The following is a 24,994-nucleotide window of genomic DNA, read 5'->3' on the forward strand; positions in this document are numbered from 1 at the left end:
AGTTCTATTTATCCCTTGTGACGTCATCTCTCGCCATCCCAGAAGAGCAGTGTTGGCTGAGCCTCCTGCATGGGCACCGAGGAGGAGCCGGCGCAGCGCCCGACGCCGACCCAGCGCGGACCCCGAGGCCAGCTCCGAGGACACCACGACAGCGCCTCCCACCTGGAGAGCATGGACAGGGCAGCTGCCACCGTCCTCTGCCCCATCCCCACAGGGGGCCGGAGCTGCTCCCAGGCTCCAGAAGAGGATGGATGTCCTGGCTCCAGAAGAGGACAGGTGTCCCAGCTGTGGAAGAGGATGGATGTCCTGGCTCCAGAGGACGACAGGTGTCCCAGCTGTGGAAGAGGATGGATGTCCTGGCTCCAGAAGAGGACAGGTGTCTCAGCTGTGGAAGAGGATGGATGTCCTGGCTCCAGAGGATGGATGTCCCAGCTCTGGAAAAGGATAGATGTCCCAGCTCCAGGTGCCAGGCAGAGCATGGATCCAGCACAGCCGCACTGCAGGGAAGTGGACCATGGTGGTGGACCTTCAGTGGTGATCTTTGGTGGTGAACCTCACTCAGTGGAGGGTGATGCTCCTCAGTGGTGATCCTCGGTGGAGGATGGTGAGCCCCTGTCTCCTCTTCCCACGGCCTGAGGACCTCAGAGAGGAGGAAGCCCTGAAGGTGCCAGCTGGATATGACATTCCTGCTACGGTCTCCAGGCTCCTTTTGTGCCATATGAGACCTGCCTGGCTCCCGCCCTGCCTGGATCCTGCCCTGCCTCATGCTCCTCAGCTTCTGGCCTTGAGATTTTTTGCTTTTTGCTGTTTGTTCTTTTCCTGGTGCCATGGATCCTGGATCCCTGCAGCCTGTGCCGGGCAGGACATGGTCAGCCCACCCGTGAGTGTCTTTTCCTGTGGGAAGCCAAGAGCTGGGCACAGGACCCCATCAGCTCTCTATGGAAGGAGGATCCTGATGGGAGGAGAAGGCAGGAGCTGGATCCTAGCGTGGCCTTGGGATCCCTGCAGAGCCAGCACAGGGACCTGCCTGCCCGTGGGCCTCTGTGGGCCTTTGGACAGTGCCAGGGGGCAGTGGGCACAGGGGCCTGCTCCCTCAGGGCGGGGCTTGGCTGCTGTTCCCCAGCTCCAGGTGGGGGCTGGCAGTGCTGGGTTTTGTTCACCATTTCTTAGCTCTTTGTACCCAAAACCACAGCCAGGCACTGGGAGACCACAGCCCCTCAGCCTAGCACAGGTGTGGGGCTGATCCCATGTGTGCCCCCTACCCAGAGAGAGGGGGTACTACCCTGGCAACACCCCCCAGGCCCTGCCTCCTTGTGGGGTGGGGGCCAGGCTGGGGTCGCCCCTGGTTCCCTGTGAGGTTGAAGCTGAATTTCCTGGGTCTGAGCCTTTGCTCTGGGAGCCACTGCCACTGGGCGCTTGCAGGAGCCCCGGGGGTGTGGCGCTGGGGGTGGTGTGCTGGGGGAGAAGCACAAGGGGGGGGTGATGGTTCTGGAGGTGTTTCTGCTCCAGCCCCCCCAGCCCCACTCCCCTGGGGCCCTGGCAGTCCTGCAGCCTGTGTTCACTCCAACTTCTCATCTTCATTTCACTTGCTTGAGGTTGTCACTATGAGTTGAGCAGTGTTTGTTTCTTTTCAGCCCCTGTAAATGGGCAAGTTCCAGGTGGTGGGGAGGGAAGGGGAAAGGAAAAGGGGAGGTGGAGGTTGTTCCCCTTCCAGCAGGTTTAAAAAGAAAAAAACAACAAAAAAACCACCCCCCCCCAAAAAGACAAAAAAAAGAAAAAATACCAAAAAGACAAAAAAAAAAAAAAAAAGCCTTTCAGCTATTGTCTCCATGGTTCCAAACTCGTGTGATGTTGGGATACTTCCGTGGCTGTTACGTGATTCTGGATCTTTTTACAACCTAGAGTAAAGACAATAAAAAGGGGTAGAGTAGTGACACCTGCGCTGCTGCACCTCTCATTTCTTCCTCCTCCTGAGACAGAGTGCTGGGGCTCTGTCCCCTTCCCTCTCCAGAGCAGGGGCTTCTGCCCCCACACTCCTCTCTCCCCAGGGGGAAGGTGCAGGTGTGGTGGTGATGAGAGTTTAGAATCAAAGGATTATTTGGGTTGGAAAAGCTCTCCAAGATCGTCAGGTCCGACCTTCACCCACCAGCACCATGGCCATGAAGCCATGTCCCCAGGTGCCATGGCCACAAGAGCACTTCAGTGCTGGTGCCTCCACCACCTTCCTGGGCAGCCTGCTCCTGTGCCTGACCTCCCCTGCAGGCCCCTCCCAACCCAAACCATTCTGTGATTTATGAAGTTGTGAGGATTCCAACAAGAGCACCTGGGCTGGTTGGACACAACTTCCTTCCTGCTGCCCTGCTCCCAGCCCATGTTCCCCACCCCTTTGCACACCCTCAAGGGAAGGAGACACTTTGAGTCCATGTGGTGTTGGTGGAGAAGGTTAAGGTTGGAGTGGTTGGCTGTTGGTTGAGCTGACATGGAATAAGTGATGGGACAAGAGGAAGCAGCCTCAAGCTGCTCCAGGGGAGGTTTAGGTTGGACACGAGGAATGATTTCTGCCTCTTGAGGGTTGTGCAGGCCTGGCCCAGGCTGCCCAGGGCAGTGGTGGAGTCTTCATCCCTGGAGGGGTTTCAGATCCATGGAGATGTGGTGCTGAGGGCCATGGTTTGGTGGTGCCCTGGCAGTGCTGGGTCCTTGGATGGACTCTCAGCTTAAGCTTAAGGTCTCTTCCACCCCAACCATTCCTTGGCTCCAGCGTTTGGGGTCTGGCATGATGGGGGTGCAGCTGCAGGGGGCTGGGGATTCTCCAGGAAAGCTGCAGCAGCAGGAACCTGCTCTGGGAGTGAGCTGAAGGATCTTGGAGGGGTCACAGGCAGCCTCTACCAGCAAGAGGCTCTCAGGAGCCCTTGGGCACAGCCTGGTACAGCAGGTGCCCCGGAAGGGGCATCCACTGCAGCCTGGCAAATCTTTGGGGATGTGGGACAGGAGCTGGCACTCCACTGGGCACAGGGGCATGGGCAAAGCCACTGAGGGTCAAACTTCCACCAAGTGCAGGGCTGGTTTGAGGCTCAGACCTCCTGTGCCCTAAGCCTGCAGGCAGGTGGTGCCCCCTTGAGCTCCAGGCCTTCCTCCTTGCCCTGGAGCTCCTTGGCTGCTGGACATGGGGCAGGCAAAAGAAACCCTGCCAAGGCTGGTGCCAAAGCCAAGTGTGGGTGTGCCAGGGGCTCTGCCTGCTGGTGGCACCAAGGGCTGGTGGTGGCCATGGGAAGATTGTGGCAGGTCCCTGGTGTCCTCTGAGCTCTGACTGGAGAATCAGGGCCAGGGAAGGGGAAATTCCCCAGCGGTTTAAGCTGTTGTCAGAGACAACAAAATTCTCCTTCTCTGTGGTTTCCTCTGCCAGCAGTAAACCACGGGGTGCCCTTGGACTGTGTCAAGCCTCTCCTGCCTGGCTGTCTCACACCCCCCCCCCACCCCCCCAAAAAGTGCTGAGCCAAGCCCAGGAGGAACATCTAGAAGCTTTATTTCAACCCTTTACAAGATAAGAATCACAACATCAAGTCAGGAAATGTTGCTAAGGAGACACAGTCTGACAGCCCCACGCAGGGGGCGAGACAGGCAGAAGCAAACCGGTGGGGATTCACCCCAAAGCAGGAGGGGCTCTGCCGCGGTGCCCCCTCCCCACCCTGCTCACAGAGCTGTTGTTGTCTCAGGCCTCATCCTCCCCCCATCTCGGAATCACCCCAGCATGACACAAGGGTGGCACCCCCCCAAAGCAGGCAGCACGATGCCACCGCCACCAACCCCATGAGACAGAGCCATGGGACACGGGACGCTGCGAGCGCTCCACGCACAACAGCCCGGGGAGGTGAGGTTAGCAGAACCATCATCATCCTCCTCCTCCCCACCTCGCCGATGGGGACCCTTCCCGAGCGCTCGGAAGGGGCCGGGATGAGCCGCGCAGGGTCCCAAGCGCCTCAGGCCCCCTCCCGCTGTCACTTCCCCACCGCCACGGCCCGCGGCCGCCGCTGCCTGTGGGGTGCTGGGAGCTGCGGGGAGCTGCGGGGAGCTGCGGGGGCTGCTGGTGCTGGGGCAGGACGATCGCGGCAGGTGCAGGACGGAGCCCCGTGTCCGGCTCTTGCTCTAGACACCAGCTGGTGACCAGCGAGGCCCGAGTGAGGGGGAGCTGGGGGTCAAGCGCTTGCTCTGGCTGGATTTTGGGTGGTGCGGGAGGAAGGAGGGACCAGGGGGCTGCTTCCCGCTGCTGCCTCCCTCCCGTGGCGTTTCCCCTTCCCCACCCGTGGGCTCCTGGCAAGCCTGTTTCTGGCAAGCCTGGAGGCTGCTTGAGCCTCCCCACAGCTCTTTTGGTTTTGCAGGGACAGCATGGAGCAGCCGTGAGCGACTTAGGGTGTGAGGACACGGGAGCTTCTGTCGCCCCAAAGCTGTCACCGTCACCCCAAAGCTGTCACCGTCCCCATGCTCCTGCCGCCTCCCGAGGGGGACCCCACATTCAGCCCCAAACGACACGAACACACGAGGAGGGTCCCCAAGCCCCACGCAGGGCCGACAGCGAGGCTCAGTGTAGAAAACTACATTCAGTTGGGGGTCAGGACCCCGACCCACAGCCAGGCAGCCCCCAGCCTCCTGCCCCTGCGGCCCCAGCCCATGCTCCTGGGTCACCCCAAGGTGCTGGAACAGGAGAAAAAGCCCCCAGATGCCCCTGATAGGCAGGGGGATGCCAGAGTTGGCAGCTGGGGGGGGGGGGGGTGGGGTGGGTGTCCCCAGCATCCCCCTGACCCTGTACTGCTCCTTCCCCAGCGCTTCAGCAGCTCCCACAACCCCAAGCCAGAACTCCACCCTGACCACAGCAGACTGAAAGGCCTTTGCTGAGCATCTTGCCTGCAGGCTCCAGCATGCCTGGAGCTGGAGTGCTGCCCACATTGCCCCCATGCCACAGCCAGCAGGCTCTGAGCCCCGCCCCCAGCTGCCTTCTTCCTGCTCTCCAACCCCCCCCCAAGAGCAGAGTCCCCCCAGGCACAGCTGCAGAGGAAGCCAAGACCTGCAGGAGGTATCTCAGGACAGGGACAGGTACATTCAAGTTGCCTCTCATTTTGTTGTCCCCAGCAGGATCTGCTGCCTCTCCCCACCCTGCTCAAGCTCCCCAGCAAACCCAGTTCCTTCCCCTGCCTTGTGCCAGCCAGCAGCTTCCCTGCAGCCCTTACTTCAGCTCTTGGCACCATCCAGGCTTTGCTCCCAACCTCTCCAGCTCAGAAGCTGCAATGCCCTCTGCCCAGGCTGCCCCCAGCCACGGCTGCCTCCTGAAAATGAAGTGAAATTAAAAACAAAAAGTCCCTGTTAAAACCAAAACTGCCCTAGAAACAACCCCCTCAGCAAAGGGGAGCATCTGGAGGTCGTCTGTCAGCTACACACAGGCACAACAAGTGTCAGAGAAAGTGGCACAGGAGAAGGAGGGAGTTGTGCCCAGGCTCAGCCACCGCACAGCAGAGTGATGTCATGTGGGGGGGAAGGTGCCACTGCTGTCCCTTCTCAGGGTTTGGGGGTTTGCTTGTTCCTTGGGGTTCATTTTTTGCAGTCTCAGAAGATAAAGTGCAGTGGTGCCACTTTGCCACCCTCCTGTGGCACCTGAACCACGACCAGGACCTGGCTGCTCCCTGTACCTGGGGCAATCTCACCCCCACCTCCCCCAGGCACAGCAGCAAGAGGAATGCCACACTTCCAGCCTCCACGTCCTCTTTGGTTACTCACCAAAGCCACTAACACCTCTGGACTCTGCTGTCCCCCACCTCCAGCACCCCCATGTCCCAGCTCCTCTGCCCAGCTGGTGAGCCCAGAGCTCAGCTTCAGTCCAGGAAGGGGCAGGGGAGGGGCCTCCAGGAGCACCAACCCCTCTGAAGGGGGCTCCAGGCACACGGCACACCCATCCCTCTCCTGGCACCTTCCTGCCCTGCCCAGGAGCAGAGGGAGGTTTTCTTGTCCCTGGGGGGTGGGGGGTGGGGGAGGGGATCAGCCTGCTCTTCTCTCAGCCCCTCTCCTCCAAACTTCCCCTTTTGATTCAAGTGTTGGAAATGAAGAAAAGAAATAAAATAACCCAAAGCTGCAGCTGGTGGTGAGAATTTAGCAGTAGGGAGCAAGAAGGAAGCATCAGTGGGGGGCAGTGATATATACACGGGGTGGGGGAGGCACACACATGCAGGTGGGGTCCAAGCATCACAACAGGGCTCTGTGGGGAAAGGAGGTGCCCACCCCCAGCCCAGTGGGTGGGAGGGGGGCTTCGGCCCTTCCTCAGCTCCAACAGAGCCCCAGGTTGGTGCTGGGGGTGAGGTTAGTGCCAACTAAGTCTAGGGCTGGCCCCCTGCAGCAGGGCCACTGAGGCCACACGGCACAAGAAGGAGGGCAGGAACTGACCCAGAGCCTGGGTTTGGGATTAGAGGGGTGGGCATGGAGGGGATGGGAGAGGTGGGGGGGAGGAGGAAGAGGAGGAGGAGAGGAAGGGGAGGATGAGAGAGGGTCTGGGGTGGGTATATATAACGGCCCCTTTCAGGTGCAAATCTGCATCGGTTGTCTGAGTTTGCAGTCGAAGGAAGAAGCACTTCTGGGACTGGCAGACGACTTGGATGCAAGCTAGTCCATTTCAATGCCTTTTTTATTAGAAACCATGCAAACTTTTAATATAAAAAATACAAGTGCAAGAAGAACCTTGGTGTGTGTAAATGCAGCCCCGGGGCAGCAGCGACTTCCCAAAGAGGAAATTCCTACAAGCAGGAGAAGCTGCTGGCTCCCCTCTGTCCCCTTCTCCAACAGCACCTCCCCCATCAGCAGGGTCAGGTCACTTCAAGCCCAGGGTTTTCTGTCTGCTTTGTTTTTTTCTTTTTTTTCTTTTTTAATTTGCTTTAAATTATTTTGATAACCCAGGAGGGCTCAGGTTGTTCTCTCGGTATTCATTTAGACCTCGTTAGTGTCACTGCGAGGGAAACAAGGAGCTCAGCCTCCCACAGAAGGTCAGCCTCAACCTCCTAGAGAAGGTCAAACTCAACCTCCTTCCTCAGCCACAGCTGCACCTCCCCAGCCTTACAATCTGCCCCAGCTAAGGGCTCTGCTGCCCTCCCAGCCCTCTTACCCTAGGGGGAGAGGTGGCTGACCCCATCCTCCCCACCTCCATGTCACTCCACCTGGGTTCAAACCACCCACACACCACCGCAGACCTGCCTCTGCCTCCACTCACTGCTCATGCCAGCCACGACGCCACCACAGCCTGGCCTCCAGCCCTGGCCCAGACAAAGGAACCAACCCCTGAGGCTCAGGAGGTCCTACCAGAGGTGGCCTCAGCTCTACCAGAGCTTCTATGACCATCACCATCACATCTGGTTGCAGCCAACACAGGCTCCACTTGCTCTGCTCCAACACGGTTTTTCCTTCACCACATCCTGGTGTCTTTCAGCCATGGCTTCAGCCAGGAGCTGGCTCCAGCGTTTTAAAACAGTTAAAAAAAAAAAGAAAAAAAACAAAACAAAACAAGAGAAAAGAAACCCCAAGCCCAGAACCTGCCATGCTGCTGGATATGTCAGTAAGAAGCCAGCACTGCTCCTACACACCTACGGTGGGGACCCGGGGACAGGACTGAGGGTCAGCAGCACCAGAGGTCACCAGCACATCGTCACCGAGAGTCACAACAGCTAAAACAGGCCCAAGGGGTGGCCAGCTGAGAGCATCCAACAGGGCCCAGCAGGAGGAGGTTGGGGTTGAAGTAAAACCAGAGAGAAGGAAGCTCAGGGCTCATCCCTCGGAGCTCCTTCCAGGTGTGGTACATGGCCTGGCCACCACCACCCATTCTCATCCCCCACACCGACACTCAACTTGGAAAAGCCTTAAAAGCAGAAGGGAGGAGGCGCAGGGCCTGGGGGGAGGCAGGGAGGGAAATCCCTTTCCAGCCAAGAAGGACCCACCGGGAGCCCCCGGGGTCATTGGAGGAGCCAGTGCAGGCAGGGGGACATCGGCCAGGGCAGGAGGGACATTGGCCACGGGAGGAGGGACGTGGGTCTGGGCAGGAGGGACACTGGCCAAGGTAAGAGGGACATTGGCCTGGGCGGGAGGGACACCAGCCCAGGCAGGAGTGATGTTGACCTGGGCAGGAGGGACACTGGCCCAGGCAGGAGGGATGCTGGCCCTGCTGAACGCTGTCCTCCCCCCATCCAAAGCCACCGGTGGGTTACCAGAGCCAAGCTGTGTTACTGGGAGGGGAGCAGGTGGCAGCTGGGGCTGGGGGGGCACAAGCCTTGCTGAGGAAGCGCTGCCAGGGGGGCCTGGCTGCTGCAGCAGTGAGGAGGAGGCGGCTGAGGCCGGGCGGTCGCTGCCGGACGTGCTACGCCTTGGGAAGTGCTGCTGGGAAGGGTTGGGGGGGTTGGAGATGCCGAGTTCCGCTCCGTGGTCTGGCCCAGCCTTGGTCTTCTCACGGAACCTCAGCTGGTGAGGGTCAATCTGCAGCGACACAAGGGCAGTGAGAAGGGGATGGGGATGGGGAGGGGTGGGGAGGGGAGAGGAGGAGAAGAGGGGAGAGGAGGGGGATGGGAGACGATACCAGAATGTCATCATTAGATGCCTGGAAGATAAAAGGGCAATTTTCTGAATTAAAAACCAGAGGCAAGGGAAGGCTCCCTCCAGACACTGCTGGGCACAGCCCAGGGGCTGCGGCAGCTGCGGTGGCACCAGCCCCTGCCCCGCCGCTGGGCTCTGTCCCCACCGCCCTGGCGCAGAGGGCAGGTGAAGGTGACAGCCACTTACTTGTCTCTTGGATCTGAGTCTCAAAGCTCTGGATTTCCCTTTGGTCACCACCAGCCAGGGCAGGGGGCACCCCCACGCCGTTCTCCCGGGGGGCACCGCCAGGCGCGGGCACCTCGCCGTTGCGGGAGGGCAGTGGCACCTGCCCGGGCTCTGCGCTCCCCTCACCCTGCAAAGACACAAAGGGTGGGGAAGGGGAAAGGGACGAGTCAAGAGAAGGTGAGGGGTGCAGGGCTGTTGGGGGACATCAAGGGAGGGGTCCCAAAGCCCCCTCCCCCCAGGCCTGGCTGCTCTGACAAACAGGGGCCAGGAGGTGTTTGGCAGTGGGAGGAGCTGGTGTTTGGTTCAGCCTCATCCCATTGGCCCCACCCACAGACCCAGCCTAGCCTGATCCCTCTGTAGATCCCTCCTGACCCTCCAGTAGATCTCTTACCCAGCTGGGTGCCATCTGCAGCACCAGAAGCTGTGGTGTTTCACATAAAAGCCCCAGCACCACCTAAAGACAAGCCCCAGCCCCACTCTGACCACCACAGGGTGTGAGAGGACAGGTGCTGGGTGGGTTTGACAGATGTCTCCTTGCTGTGGCCAGACCAAGGCCAGGGGCAGTTTGTGTTCCCACAAGGCGAGCAGGAGCACATCAGTGAGAGCACAATCTCTTCCTGACCTACCACAAAGAGCCTTTGAGCTGCCAAGTGCTCCTCAGAGCTGCAAGGTGCTGTCTCCCAGCATGGAGCACTTGGATCTCACCAGCTTCAGCACAAGGGAAAGGGCCATGGGCAGCTTCTCTAATGGGCTTGCATCATCCGGAGCAATCCCTGCTCTCAGACTCTTAGAGGAAGATGGAAATTGGCAGTGTGAGCCCTCTGAGGATCATCTAGCAGGGACACCACTCAGGCCACCAAAGTCTCTCCCTTCTGACCTTTCTGACTCCTGGGGCTCACCACAGAGGCCACACAACAAGGGGTGGAAAAGCTGTGCTACACCTACAGGATGTAGGGCAAGGAGAAGAACCAAACTGAGACCCTAACCCAAGGTGCCAGAGCCTGCTGCACCCACCTTCACGGTTCCTGCTGCTGGTGAGTGTCCCACATTGTCCAGAGAACCCACTTTGGCTTGGGCCTTCTCCTTGAAGTTCAGCTTCTGGTTCTCAATTTTGACATCTCCTCCCCCTAGGACAAGATGGTGCAGGGCTCCATTTATTAAATCCTCCAGAGCAGTCCCACCTGAGACCTATCCCCTGCCCAGCACTCCCTGAGGAGCTACTGAGGACCCAACGTACTCTGGAGGAGGGACAGGACCAAGCAGCACACTGTGTGGCTCGGGCTCTCTCCAGCTCAGCTTCAGCTGTGAATTGGCAAGATCAAAGCTGGTGATTCCCTCCCAAGCAGGACTGCACGGCCAAGCCCTGGAAGTGCCTTCAGGTGGGGACCACCACGGGTGTGGGCAGACAGGCTGGAAGCTGTCCTGATGCCTCACAAGATCTGGTCATGAATGTGTCTCCCCCAGCAGAGATGAGGAATGCCACTTCCACCCCATCCCACGCTGGTGTTTTGATGGCTAACATCAGCTGCCCACTCCTGTCCCTGTCCCTTGCCAAGGTCTCTGCCAGCTCAGCCCATCTGTGCAGTCAGTGGTGCCAGGACACGTCCTGCTCCTCATGGAATCACAAAATCATCTGGGTTGGAAGAGAGCTTTCAGCTCATGGAGTCCAACCATGAACCCAGCACTGCTGGATCACCACCAAGCCATGGCTCTCAGCACCATATTTCCACAGCTTGGAAACCCCTCCAGGGATGTGGACTCCACCACTGTCCTGGGCAGCCTAGGCCAGGCCTGGAGAACCCTCAAGGAGCAGAAATTGTTCCTCATGTCCAGCCTTTTTGTTAACCACATTTCTTTGCTCACCATCCATTCCCACTCTTCCTCCATCACTGGCCCAGCAGCTCCTTCCCTGACACACAGCCCCCTGAACTGCTCAGGAGGTGGCTGTGTAGGCAGGCAAGGAGAAGCCACATATGGGAAGTGGATGGACACCAGGTTCAGGAGAACCTAAAGGTAAAAAAAAATCCAAACAACTGCAGACTCCCAGCAAGACTTTTCTGGCTGTAGACCATCAAGGACCTGGCAGTGCTGGGTTAATGGTTGGGTTTGATGACCTCAAAGGTCTCTTCCAGCCAAAACCATTCTGTGATTCCATAAAAGCCTGCTCCTGCAGCCCCTGTCCCAGCAGGTTCCTCCCCAAAACCATCTCAGTTTGGCTCCTGCCCAGTGACATCATTAAACACTTGCCCCTCAGCATGCTGCAGGCTTGGCATGGCCCATGGTGCCCACCACAAAACCAGGTCAAACATCTGACTTGGGGGAATTCTGGCTGGGTTGCTCTGGTTTAATCAGCCCTGGACAAGAGCAGCCATTGTGGTGGGCAGCTTGTTGCTGCAGAGCAGGGCACAGGGGTCATGGTGGTGGCACCACATTTGAGCAAGTTTGGAGGCACTGACCCACGGTGCTCAGGGTAGAAGGTTGAACTCCTTTCAACCCAACAGGCTGGCAGAAGGAGCAGACAGAGACAAGCCTGTAGGGTTTCTCTTCAGCTTGGGTCACTGAATCTTGTCCCTCAGGCATGAAGATTTGACTGCCAGCAGCTTTCCTCTGCAGGAAATGTCCTCAGATCCAGCAGAAGCCACTGAACCAACCACACTTTGGGAGGCTACAAAGGTGCACTGCCCACAGCCATGGTGGTACCTTGAGCCCAGGGCTTGCCTGTGCTCCAGCTGAGCAGTGGGATGGTCAAGGCTTAGTTAGGGGAGCCCAGATTTGCAGGAATTCCATGGAGTTATTGCTGTCTTCTCAGTGGGAAGCAAAGAATTCCTGCAGGCCAGGACCACCCCATGTCCCAAAAGAGCCCAAAGTGAGGAACTGCCACTGAACTGAGGGCTGGGAGACCTTTGTCTTCACTTTGAAGAACTGGTGGGAGGTGCCTTCATCCTTCACAGCCATGTTCAGAGAGCCTCTGTAAGCAGGGATGAGGCTTCCAGGCTCCTGGAATACTCATGGGAGGGATCCCCCTGGTTTTTTTCTAAACTAAGTTGAAGCAGGAGAGGATCTTCTGATGAGACCCTACACAACCAGACCCCACATCTCCTAACCCCCTTCTCCATCCATGAAACCACCAGGAATGATCCAAGTACTTCCAGAAATCCTCCCTGAAAGCAACAACCTTCTTGAACTGTTCCAGTCACAACCCAAGACCAGGTTGAAGATCTGCAAGATCTACAACCAAACCATGAAGAAATGATCAAATTTGTACCTGGCTTATGCTTGATGTTTGCTTTAGAGCCACACTTGGAGGACACTTTGGAAAGGTCAACCTTCTTGTTCTGGATCTGCACCTAAAGAGACAGAAAGAAACAGCTCAGAGCAGAGAAAGGTCTCCAGTGAAGCTGGAGGCCAAGGGTTCATCTCAACCATCAGGTCACACCTAATGAGGCCCCACCCCTCTCCACCACAGGATCTTTTCATGGTTGACTTCCTAGCCAAACGCTGCAGTTGGCTTCGGCCTTGTGGAACGTCCTGCACCAGCCAGAAGGAGTTAATGTGAGCAGGAGAAGTTGAAACCAGATAAAACTAACAGATGGAGAGCAACCAGAAACACAAGTCTGGAGCTCATGGAATACAAAAGCACTTGGAAGAGGAACAAAAAAAAAAAGCCAATCCCATTGAAACGTTCCCCAGATGGTTTCTACCCACTGCTGGCTCTGCCCTTGAGGACATAGGCAATGCCTGGGCAGCTCCAGACTGTCACCAGGACAGATGTCATCTCATGGTTCTACTGACCCACTCTCTTGCTGTAGGGCCAGAGACATGCCACCACCTCCAGCTTTTTCTCTCTACTACCACTGAGGTGCAGCCTGGCCCAGGTCAGGCTTTGCCTCACAGTGGTGACACCTTCCACTAGACCAGGTTGCTCAAGGCTCCATCCAACCTGGCTTGCAACACTTCCAGGCTTGGAGCCCCCACAACTTCTCTGGGCAACCTGTTCCAGTGCCTCAGCACCTTCACACTGAAGCACAATAAAGTGCCTTTTTTCACCCAGGAGACCTACCTGTGTTGGTGCCAAGACGTTTCTGGCAAATACAAGGTGAGTAGGCACAACACCAATATCTGCCTCTTGGGTATCTTGGAGGGGAGAGGAAATGACCTCCATGTATAAAAAAAGGGTATCCACAGAGGGTACCAGTAAGGAACCACCTCAGCTAGGATGTCATAGATGCACAGAAATGGTTTGGGTTGGAAGGGACCTCAAAGGTCATTAAGTTCCAACCCCCCTGCCATGGACAGGGAGAGATTCCACTAGACCAGGTTGCTCAAGGCCCCATCCAACCTGGCCTTGGCCTCTTGGCTTAGTTCTACCACAGCAACCCTGAAGCTCAGTCATCATCTGCTGCTAACCACTGCTTTTATCCACAGGATTCCCAACAGCTTGAACTGGAGACAAAGGTAGACAAGGTACCCTCCAGACACCCCCATCAGCAGTGAACTTCAGGAGTGGAACATCAGGAGGTCCATCAGGAGTGATTGTTGTATTGGATCAAGAAAACACCACACAAGGTGTGAGCAGATGGAAAGAACGAAGAAAAGGAGCCAGAGTGCCCACCATGTCTCATCTCCTCACAATGGCCCTGCCTGGGCAAGCTGTGTGCCACCAGCTGCTCCTTCCAGCCACAGGGACTTTTGCCACAAACCACTGACTGAGGACCACTGATCTGCTCCCAACCTGGGTGGCAAACCCAGATGGAAGATGCAGCAGGAACAGAAATGTCCACAGCTGAGAAAACGATGAGGGAAGGTGATGGTCTCAGCATCAGTTCTTCTTTCTATGGTGCAGAGAATTCTCCTTGAGTCAAGCTTAGTTAAGTGGACCCTGTCTGTGTGACTTCAGCATCTGCCTCTTACCACCTTGGCAACCATCCCGTGGGGAATGAGTTGAAGAACCCAGGGCTGGTTGCTTCTTGCAGAGGTTGAAGTAAGAACCAGCCATGTGCAGCAGAAGTTCAGCCAGCCAGCCAACCAACCAACCATCTCCCAGGAGAGGTGGCCATAGTAGTTTGCACCAAGTCCAACACCACTCTCAACCAAACAGAGGAGATCAGTTCTAAGGCACCAGGAGACCTGCCCCAGAAACCATTCACAGGGAGCTTCACAGGGCACAGGGAAAGCAACACAAGAGGTGGCAGCTGGGCACCACTCCTCAGGAAGCCACAAATGTAATCACCAGTGGACACTGCTTCTATGGCACCTGAGCATTCAGTGTCTCCTGGAGACCATCCAACCTCTGTGTCCTGAAACTGGCCCAGTACAAACCATCCAACCTCTGTGTCCTGAAACTGGCCCAGTACAAACCATGCAACCTCTGTGTCCTGATACTGGCCCAGTACAAACCATCCAACCTCTGTGTCCTGAAACTGGCCCAGTACAAACCATCCAACCTCTGTGTCCTGAAACTGGCCCAGTACAAACCATCCAACCTCTGTGTCCTGCAAACTGGCCCAGTACAAACCATCCAACCTCTGTGTCCTGCAAACTGGCCCAGTACAAACCATCCAACCTCTGTGTCCTGCAAACTGGCCCCAGTACAAACCATCCAACCTCTGTGTCCTGCAAACTGGCCCCAGTACAAACCATCCAACCTCTGTGTCCTGCAAACTGGCCCCAGTACAAACCATCCAACCTCTGTGTCCTGCAAACTGGCCCCAGTACAAACCATCCAACCTCTGTGTCCTGCAAACTGGCCCCAGTACAAACCATCCAACCTCTGTGTCCTGCAAACTGGCCCCAGTACAAAGAGCCCAGCACTGACCTGAGAAGGTCCCTCAGGTCTGCCCACAAGGACACAAGATGGCAAACCACAGTGGTGGTGTCCAGAGTTGTAGTATCCTGGTAGCTGGGTTTTTGTTGCCAGATACTTCCAGGTCAAGAGACTCCAAGCCAAGGCCAGGGACAGACCAAGATCAAGCTCCTGTTCTAACGAGCTCAACTCTGCTGCATGGTCACCACCAGCCTTTAAATGTAGCTGATAATCACAGCTCAAAGATTAAGCCCCAGAGGCTTTTCCTCCTCCTTCTTCATCCTTCCTTGTCTCTGAAACATGAGGTGAAGTTCATCTGCCTCAGGCCAGCTCCATCATACAATCATAGAATTGTTTGGGTTGGAATCAAGTCCAACTATCAACCCAACACCATCATGGCCACTGAACCACGTCCCCAAGCGCCATCTCCACTGTTTGCTGAACACCTCCAGGGATGGTGACTCCACCACCTCCCTGGGCAGCCTCTTCCAATGCCTGGCCACTCTTGCAGGGATGAAACTTCTCCTCATGTCCAACCTAAACCTCTCCTGGCACAATTTCAGGATATGTCCTCATGTCCTACCACCGACTAACTATGATTAGCCAATGAAGAGGAACTTCTAGGCCACAATTCATTCCATCTGAACCATCAAACATCTCAAACAGGTCAGAGGACCAAACAGATGCCTCCACTGAGTGTGGAAGGGATCCATGGTGAGCTGGACTCCTGGGCTCAGTGACATCCACGTCCTACCTTTGGTGCTGAACACCACTTGAATGGGTCAGGCATGGCTATAGCACCATGAAACCAACCACACATGTCCAACCTAGTGTCCCATGGGGAACACAAAAGGGAGACATTTTCCAGCCTACGTGGTTTCCAGAAGCCCCAAACCTCTGCCACACTTTTCTGCCTGACCCCCAGTGCTCTGCAGACTCTGACATGGACAAACATAGCACAAGAGAAGGAGTTAGTAGACAGACAGCTTGCCCAGAGCCCATACTTACATTCCCACCTCCAGGGACATGCTTAATATTGTCCTTGGAACCACACTTGGACTGAACATGGCTGTAGTTCGCTTTTTTGGAGACTATCTGGACCTGGAACGTTACAGAATGGAAAACAACACAAGGGAAGAGGACTGGTTAGAGTTGTCATATGGCAGGCTGGAGTGGATGCTCTAAGAGAGTGGTGGATCAACGAGGACTTGTGTTAAGCTCAACCCAAGTTCAGCATTAGGTGTGAAAGCAACTGAGGAGCAGAGTGAGAAAAAAAAAGTGAAGGAAACAAGAGGCTGCAGAGAGAGGGTTAGTGCCAGAGCGCAAGCAGGAAGACCTCTTCTCCATGGGTTGGCACCACCAGGTGGGCACCTGCCTACCAGAAGAGCCAGGTTCCTCTATGTCCCAGATGAAGCTTCCCAGCAGTTTCCCCAGATCAGGGAGAGCCAGCTGAGCTGCCTCCTTCCTTCATGGGGCCACCTCTTCCAACAATGTTCTGAGCTGCTCAGTGCCTGCACTTCACTCCTACAGATTGGGTCAGTCCTGGGCAATGCTCTTCAAAATCTCTGGTGTGAGAAACAATCCTTCTGATGAAGGTTGTGGAATCTCCAGCTAATATTTAGGACAAGTCTCATGTCAACTAGAATCATGGAATGGTTTGGGTTGGAAGAGACCTTAAAGATCACAGAGTCCAACCATGAACTCAGTCACCACCAAACCATGGCCCTCAGCACCACACCTCCATGGCTTTGAAAGCCCTCTAGGAAGGGGGACTCCACCACTGCCCTGGGATGCCTGTTGACTAAATTGTCTCTCCCTAATCCTTCTGATTAAATTGTTTCTCCTTTAAACTAAACCAAGGTGGACTTCTTCCAAAGTCAGAAGGTGGCTGCTAACTGCACTTTTAGTCACCGAGGTAGCAACCAAGCTGGAGCACCAGGCCCATGTGTAGAGGGTTAGTTAGGACATGAGTTTATTCTGGGGGTTACTGAACAGCACAGGAGGTGGCAGAAGCTCTGTCCTGCTTTCCAGAAAGAGGTGACCAGTTTGAGGCACAAAAGGAATCATCAGAATGTCCTCAGTTCAGCAGGTTCCCCAGAGCTCCGTGGCCAGCTCAGACAGGATTCAGTGCAGCAGCTCTGGGATTGTCCTTGTGCCATGGAGCTGTGTGGTGGCTCCTCCAGGGGGACAAACCCCAGCCACACATGGTTCTGCCTGCTAACTCCTGAAAGAAGCCAGTGCTGCAGGGACACCCACCCCACACAACAGCCTCAGAGTGACCCAGCAAGTGGTGACTGCATGGAGTCAAAGGGTTTGGGTCAGGAATGCTGCAAGAAGGACAGAAAGTCCTCAATGCTCTTAATAAGGCTTTAACACGAAGCAGCTCAGAAGTGAACCTCCCTCTCCTTAGTCACAAACTGGTGCTGGGTGTGAAGAACTGGTCTCAAGGGAAAGCTCTGACTCAAAGCTGACTGCCTCAAGGTGAAGATGGAGAACTCTGTTCTGAGAACATTTACAGCAGACAAGGAGAAGACACCTCCAACAGTGACCTCTGAAGGTGTTTCACTGAGAACATCTCAGGGTTTACAAGAAAGACCTGGAGGAGTGTCTGTGAGACGAACAGTGACAGGAGACAGAAAGCAAGAAGAGTTGAAGAGGAGGGAAAGTGACTCAACCAAGGCATGGATTCCTTCATCTCCCCCAGAGAAAAGTCTGAAACAAACTCACTTTCCCATTGGGCTGTTTGGGGGCCCCCTCTTTAGTGGTGGCTGTTTTAGGGAGCCCCTGGGGTTCAGCTCTCCGTGCAGCAGTGGCTGAGTCAGGCCTTTTCTCTACCTTCCCCTGGATGGAGACAAAGGGATGGTTTCAACCAGCAACAGGGACAGCTGGGCAGGAGCTGGGGAACTGAGGCCACCCAGATAAACTCATCGGAGAGGACAACCCAGGAGAACTTCTTAGGTGCTGTAATCCTCAGGCAAAACGTAATCCCAGGCACAGGATGAGGCTAAGGGGGTGGAGGGGAAGCAACAACACCCAGGCACAGGATGCAACAGGCACCCTGAGGTCACAGAACAATGATTACGTTGTCCATCACTCAAAGGACTCAGAGGTGACCTTCCTTGGTATCTCATAGATTCATGGAATGGTTTGGGTCAGAAGGGACCTTAAAGATCATCCAGTTCCAACCTCCCTGCCATGGGCAGGGACACCTTCCACCAGCCCAGGCTGCTCGAGGTCTTATCCAACCTGGCCTTGAACACCTCCAAGGAGGGGGTGTCTCATCATTCATTGCCCCAGCAGTCATGGTGGCAGGTCTCCAAGTGACCCCCACCCCAAAAAAACCCAAATCCAACCTTCTAGCAACCCAACATCAGCACAGGGCCTCCTCCTTCACACAGAGGATGTCACACAGACCTCAGAGGCAAACACATCCATGGGCTGATCTTCTAGCCCCATGGACACTGCTGGACACAGACCAAATGTCCTCCCACTCTGCTGTCTCTCCCACAGGCTGATTCATAGCTTCATAGAATTGTTTGGGTTGGAAGAGACCTTCGAGATCACCCAGTTCCAACCCCCTGCCATGGGCAGGGACACCTCCCACTAGCCCAAGGTTACTCAAGGCCTCATCCAAGCTGGCCATGAACACCTCCAAGGAGAGGGCATCAACGCCAGCTTTGAGGTCACCAGTGGATTTAGGGGTTTTTAGCTAACCAAGTGCTGATGGCTCTGCCTATTCCAGCTGAGCAGAACATGGAAGGAAAATGTGCAGGTTTTGAGAAAACATCAGCAGCTACCTGCAAATGTCTCTTCTTCTGCTGATCTACTCCCAGCCAAGTGCAGCAGGACCTGCATTTTGGGGGGTCCAGCATAAACCCTGCATTGCACAAACCTCCCAGCAACAGAACAGGAGCTAAAGAGCAACCCCAGCACTCCTGGGGCACTCTCAGACTCTAACAACATCTCAGCACAAAAAAAGACTACAATAAGGATTATTTTGTCACCAGACAGCTGGTGGAATTTAAGGACTTTGTGGGAGAATATTTAGGGAATACAGGAGAGTGCAACTCAAGGTCCAAATGAAGTGACACCAGAATCTTCTGAGATAAAAAGCTCTGCAGAGCCCCAGCAGGATTAAAAACCCCAGAGGAACTTTTGGTCCCCTTGCTGGGGTTGGTTTCAAGACCCAGTCCATGAAGGGGTTACCCAACTTCTCACCTCCCAGTTTGCCACCAGACTTGGTTTGTCATCTCCAGAATGATTTGGGGAATTTGAAGTTTCTGTCCTCTAGATGTCTGAGTTCTGCTGTAACATGGTACAAGTGAGATACTCCAACCCTGATGGATCCATGGCTGTGTTAGTGCTGCCCATGCTACCACAGCCCTCCAACAGCCTTGTCTTTCAAGTGCCTGAGAGGGGATGAAGGCTCCCAGCATGACCTGTGCTTTCCTGGCATCAGATCAAAGCTCTGTGGTGAGGGTTCCATCACTGCAGACCTACAGCCAGGAGAACTGAGCAAATCTGCTCCTCTCTGGGGCAGTGCAAGCCCTCTGTCTATGGGCAGACTGCTGATGTGGTTGTCAGGCAGAGATGACAGAATCACAGAACATGAGGGGTTGGAAGGGACCTCAAAAGCTCATCCAGTCCAACCCCCCTGCCAGGGCAGGATCACCTAGAGCCAGTCACACAGGAACGTGTCCAGGAGGGTGTTGAATGTCTCAGGAGAAGGAGGCTCCACAGCCTCTCTGGGCAGCCTGCTCCAGGGCTCTGTCACCCTCACAGTGAAGAGGGTTTCCTTATATTCAAATGGAAACTCCTCTGCTCCAGCTTGCACACATTGTCCCTTGTCCTACCATTGGTCATCAGTGAGCAGAGCCTGGCTCCATCCTCCTGACACTGCCCTTCACATCTTTATCAACATGAATGGTGGCTGTGTCCAGTCACAGCATCCAATGAAGAGCTCATTGTGCTTATCACAGAATCATGGGATGGGTTTGGCTGGAAAGATCTCTGAGCTCATCCAGTCCAACCATTCTCTGACTCTACCTGGGCTGGGGCTAAACCATGTCCCTCAGCCACTTTGAAACACCCCCAGGGATGGGGACTCAAACACCTTCCTGGGGAGCCTGTTCCAGTCTTTGAGAGCCCTTTCAGTGGAGAAATCTCTGCTAATGTCCAACCTAAACCTTCTCTGATGCAACTTGAGGCCATTTTCTCTTGTCCTCTCACTTGTTACCAGGGAATAAGAGGTGACAGATGAGGGGAAATGACCTCAAGTTCCCAGGGAGTATTCACCAAATGATTCCAGCCCTCAGAAGTGAGCTACAGGCATCTCCCTGAAGCTTTATGGTAGATCCTCACAGAGGATGTTTCATTGAAGACCATTACCGATGGAGAGCCTCAAGTTCTAGCTATGTGCATACTCTTCCCAACATCTCATTCATCATCACCCTGTTCTTCCTTTTTGGCCACCAGAGGACACCCAAAGAGCAGTGTATGTAGAACCCATTTCACATTATCTTCAAGCCTGACAGGGCTGACCAGAGTGCCCTGTTCCCAGAACTGGGCAAGGTGCTGTGGAACCTGCTCTTGAATCCAGATTTCCTGTATCCTAATGTATCCTGTATCCCACCTTCTGCAGCACTCAGCAGACTCCATTCCTCTGTTCAAGGCCAAGTTTTGGAATGCAGAGAAGGTTTTGAACTTTCTAGTTTCTATGTCAGGATTTAGAACAGCAAACCAGAACCACAGGGTTTGGAATTCCTGGAGATGTCTCAGGAAACAGCTGTAAGGCTCTCAAAACCGATTCCTTCTGCACACTCCTGTCACTGCCTCGAGCATCAACCAAGAACCCAAAGAGGAGCTCTGCAGTGCATACATGAGAAGAGCAGTGAGGACACAGCCACCACAGTTAGCAAAGAGCACCCCTGATGCTTCAGAGCTCCCACTCCAAGCACATCTGGCCACCAAGACACTCACCTTTCCTCCACCAGGCTGGTGCTTGATGTTATCTGTGGATCCAATTTTGGAGCGGACGTTCTTCAGGTCCGGAGCAGAAACGCTGCTGGTGGGACGAGGCTTGGACATGGTGCTGGGTTTAGCTGCAGCCTTAGCAGGTGGTTTTTTAGCATCTGCTGCTGTTGATGTTGAGGTTGTGGTGGGTTTGGTGGCAGCAGGCTTGGGTTTGGGACGGCTGGTGGCCACACCAGGTAACGGGGGTGCGCTGGAGGAGGTGGTGGAAGGAGTGGTGGCACTGCTTTTGGCTGCGTTCCCAGCAGCACTCTTAGGGCGGCTCAGGTCTGCTACAATCACCACAGAGAGGGAAGGAAGGGGGGAAAAAACGGGTCAGAGGCCAGCTAGATGAAGTCCTCTGAGTCTGAAATGTGCAGTGACCTGCTCAACAAACACAGCCCCAGCCAAGACTTGGTCTTGATGGGAATGGGACAGCTACCTGATGGTGACTTTGCAGAGGTCTTCTTGGCATCTGTGGGCTTCCCATCAGTCTTGATAGCTGCCCAACACAAAACACACCCGTGAGTACTGCAGAGCAGGAGCCAGTCTGCAGAGATGAGAAGCCTGAGAGGCCACCACAGCTTCTCCTGAAGCTCAGGTGCTCTCCCCAGCTCCTCACATAGGTAGAATTATGGAAGGGTTTGGGTGGGAAGGGATCTTTCAAGCTCCTCCAGTCCAACCCCCTGCAGTCAGCAGGGACATCTGCAACTGGAGCAGGCTGCTCAGAGCCCCAAACAACCTGACCTGCAATGGTTCCAGGGATGGAGCATCTCACACCTCTTTGATGGTCCTCTCCACCCACTGTCCCTGTTTCTAACTTGGAATAAAGCATCTCAGGAATGAGAGTCCAACCATGAACCCAGCACTGCCAGGTCCCCACCAAACCATGGTCCTCAGCACCACATCTCTATTGCTTGGAAACCTCCTGAGGGATGGGGACTCCACCACTGCCCTGGGAAGCCTGGGCCAGGCCTGGACAATCCTGAATAGCTACAAATTGTTCCTCAGGTCCAACTTAATTCTCCCTAACATCCAGCCTAGGATGCAACACTCTTGGGGTACAGTTTGCATCTTGTTTGCCCTGCTGGATCAGTCACATTATTTGAATCCCAAAATTTCATTTTGAATGATTTTTCATCATTTTAAGTCCCAGTTTATTTTCTTAAAAACAACCAAACCCCAAACAAAACAAGGAGAGTGACAAATCAGCCCAACCCCCACCAAACCAAAGCTCTTTTCCTCATGAAACAGCAAAAGCCACCCCACTTTTGTCCCATCTGCCACATTGGTCTTTCTGTTAGCTTAGTCCTGACCCAGGTCACTTTTTGTACACAGACATCACTGCAGAGATTTTGGCCTCTATTCCAGCCGTATCAACCCAAAAATCAATCCCTAAACCAAGCCTTTGGGCAAAGCCCAATGATCATGACCTGATTTCAGACAGAGGACAGGAGCACAGAAAGCAGAACCCAGGGGCTCTGAAAGCAGGAACCAAACCAAACACAAAGATCTAGGCAAAACCTGACTGAAAAAAAAAAAACAAAACCAAAATGAAAGAGAACCTGATTTCAAAGAGCTCTGGGATGGTGGAATTCTGGTGGTTTAGCTGTCAGGGATGAAGAACTTTGGCTTCATCTCATAGATTCACAGAATGGTTTGGGTTGGAAGAGACCTTCAAGATTATCCAGTTCCAAGCCCCCTGCCATGACAGGACAAGGAGCAATGGGCACAAACTAGAACCCAGGAGGTTCCATCTGAAGATGAGGTGAAACTTCTTTGGTGAAGGTGCTCCTCCTCTGGAGAGCTTCCAAAGCCACCTGGCCATTGTGATCCTGGGCAGGCTGCTGTGGGTGCCCCTGCTGGAGCACAGGGGTTGGACTGGATGATCTCCAGAAGTCCCTTCCAGCCCCACCATGCTGGGATTGGGGATTCTGTGATTCTGTGCTCAACCTGAAGTGGACTGTTAGTGTCTGGCTGGTGGTGATGTCCCTTCAGGCCACACCAGCCTCTATCACACCCTTGTTTTCTCCTCCTCCCTGCTTTTACCATTCATGATTCCTCTGTGCACTTCCAGATCCAGACAAATCAGCTTCAACTCCTGATGGAGCTTCTCCAGCTGACCTCATCTCTCCCTCGCCCACCCAGTTCTCACTGTACTTTGGCAGTGTCCCACCACCCTCACTGGTGCAGAAGCCTCTTCCTCTGTACATCTTGCCACTTGGAACAACCTTCCCACATCTCTGCATCGTTGCCTCCATCTCCTTTCAAATGTCACCAGAAAACACTTCTTTGTTTGCCTCTCTGTTTTGGAAGGAGAATTGAAGGGAACTCATTAAAACCCTCAGCATTCTGGGCTGCAGTTTGCATAAGAGACCACCCAAAGGAGCTGGCAGGGGTAAATCTGGGTAAAGAGGGGGAAAGCTTCACCTTACAGCATGGTAGGGGTTGGAAGGGACCTCTGGAGATCATCCAGTCCAACCCCCCTGCCAAGGCAGGGTCATCTACAGAAGGTCACACAGGAATATGTCTGGGTGGGTTTGGAAAGTGTCCAGGGAAGGAGACTCTACCACCTCTCTGGGCAGCCTACTTCAAGGCTCCAGCACCCTAAATTCAAGAAGCTCCCTCATGTTTAGATGGAGCTTCTCACATTCCAGTTTGTGCCTGTTACCCCTTGTCCTGTCTCTGGGAACCACTGACAAAGCCTCCTCCTGCTCCCCACCCTTTCAGTATTGATCAGCATTGATGAGATCCCCTCTCAGGCTGCTCTTTTCCAGACTCAAAATCCCCAACTCCTAGCATCTTTCCTCATCACAGAGATATTTCAGACCCCTCAGCATCTTTGTAGCCCTTTGCTGTGCCCTCTCCAACAAGCCCCTGTGGAATTAAGTTTCAGATGCTCACTGGCAAACCTTGCCAGTGAAGGCAAGTGCTCTGAGGAGATCTGAGAGCATATCAATAGGCTTTCATTCAACACTAAGTCTCTCAAGTTCTGTTCAAATGAGTGAAACCAACATTCTCCAGATGGTGAATGCTGCCTGTGCTTCATGCTGGCTGCATGAAGCTCATGGGAAGTCCCCTCTTTGCCAACAGGAGGAGTGGGATACAGATTCCTGATGAAGCTGTGAGAAGGATCTGGCAGTGCTGATGCACAACAAGTTGCCCAGGAGCCAGCAATATGCCCTCATGGCCAAGGCAGCCAATAGTCTCCTGCAGGGCATGAAGAAGAGTGTGACCAGCAGGTCAAGGGAGGTTGTCCTGCCCCCTCTACTCTGCCCTGGTGAGGCCTGCTCTAGTTGCCCATGCCCCTGCTGACTGCAGGGGGTTGGCCTAGATGCCCCTTAAGAGTCCCTTCCCATCCAACCCAGTCCACAAGTCTATGACTCCATGATTCTACTGGAAGAGAAACTCTCAGCCAGTTGGGAAGAGAGCTATGCTGAAGGCAAGCAGGAGGCTACTCACAGGTGGGCCTCTTGGGAGGAGAAGCAGTCGTGCTCTTGGTGCCAGCAGCCGGGGTGACCGGCGATGCTGCCGTGGTCCGGGGAGTAGCAGAGGAGCTCCTGGCAGCAGACCGAGGAGTGGGAGATGATGAAGGCTTGGAAAGTGAGGTCCGCTTCTCTGTGGTCTTCGTGTCTGCAACCTGAGAAGGGACAGGCTGGTTACAGGGGGGACTGCACTGAGGGGCTGCTCAAAGTGTTTGTCAACAAGGAGCTGGAAACCAGCTGAAATTGGTTAAAGCCTTGAAGGTGTCATTCGGGCAGCGCTGCAGAGCAGGAGATCAAAGGGCATGTGCAGAAGCCACCAACTCTACTCAGTGCAGGACCAGGAGTACAGACTCTGCTGAATGGGAGCTACGACAAGGCCAGCGGGATGAGGTTCAACCAGGCCGAGGGCTGGCTCCTGCCTTTGGTGCCACCAACCTCATGAAGGCTCTGGGTTGGGGGCAGAGTGGCCGGGAAGTGCCTAGTGGGAAAGGACCTGGCAGGGGTTGGTGACAGAGGGTGGAGATGAACCACTCTGTGCCCACATGGCCAAGAAGGCCAATGGTCTCCTGGGGGGCATGAAGAAGAGTGTGGTCAGCAAGTCAAGGGAGGTTCTCCTCCCCCTCCTCTGCTATGCCCTGGTGAGGCCACAGCTGGAGTCCTTGGTCCAGGTCTGAGCTCCCCAGTTCAAGAGAGGCAGGGAACTACTGGAGAGAGTCCAGGGGAGGCTGGGAAGCTGCTGAGGGGCCTGGAACACATCTGTGAGGAGGAAAGGCTGAGAGCCCTGGGGCTGCTGAGCCTGGAGAAGAGCAGCCCCACAGAGGATCTGATCAGTGCTCAGCCAGAGCTAAAGGGTGAGAGG

General features: G+C 54.9%; 1 protein-coding gene across 1 annotated transcript in view; it reads right to left on the reverse strand.

The window, feature by feature from the left end:
• Positions 1-23: 23 nt before the first annotated feature.
• MAP4 (microtubule associated protein 4) overlaps positions 24-24,994 on the reverse strand; it is a 116,362-nt gene continuing 91,391 nt past the window's right edge. The window contains exons 15-29 of the mRNA XM_054389975.1: positions 24,113-24,290; positions 21,093-21,152; positions 20,621-20,943; positions 17,369-17,482; positions 15,650-15,742; positions 12,104-12,185; positions 9,853-9,965; positions 8,759-8,965; positions 8,597-8,617; positions 8,251-8,496; positions 7,965-8,142; positions 7,618-7,694; positions 4,421-4,689; positions 3,909-4,154; positions 24-162 (exon numbers count right to left, since the gene is read on the reverse strand). Coding sequence (XP_054245950.1) covers positions 24-162; positions 3,909-4,154; positions 4,421-4,689; positions 7,618-7,694; positions 7,965-8,142; positions 8,251-8,496; positions 8,597-8,617; positions 8,759-8,965; positions 9,853-9,965; positions 12,104-12,185; positions 15,650-15,742; positions 17,369-17,482; positions 20,621-20,943; positions 21,093-21,152; positions 24,113-24,290 — 2,346 coding nt within the window. The remainder of the gene's footprint in view (positions 163-3,908; positions 4,155-4,420; positions 4,690-7,617; positions 7,695-7,964; positions 8,143-8,250; positions 8,497-8,596; positions 8,618-8,758; positions 8,966-9,852; positions 9,966-12,103; positions 12,186-15,649; positions 15,743-17,368; positions 17,483-20,620; positions 20,944-21,092; positions 21,153-24,112; positions 24,291-24,994) is intronic.

The sequence above is a fragment of the Indicator indicator genome, chromosome 20, assembly GCF_027791375.1.
Source record: "Indicator indicator isolate 239-I01 chromosome 20, UM_Iind_1.1, whole genome shotgun sequence".
In the NCBI taxonomy this organism is placed as follows: Eukaryota; Metazoa; Chordata; class Aves; order Piciformes; family Indicatoridae; genus Indicator; species Indicator indicator.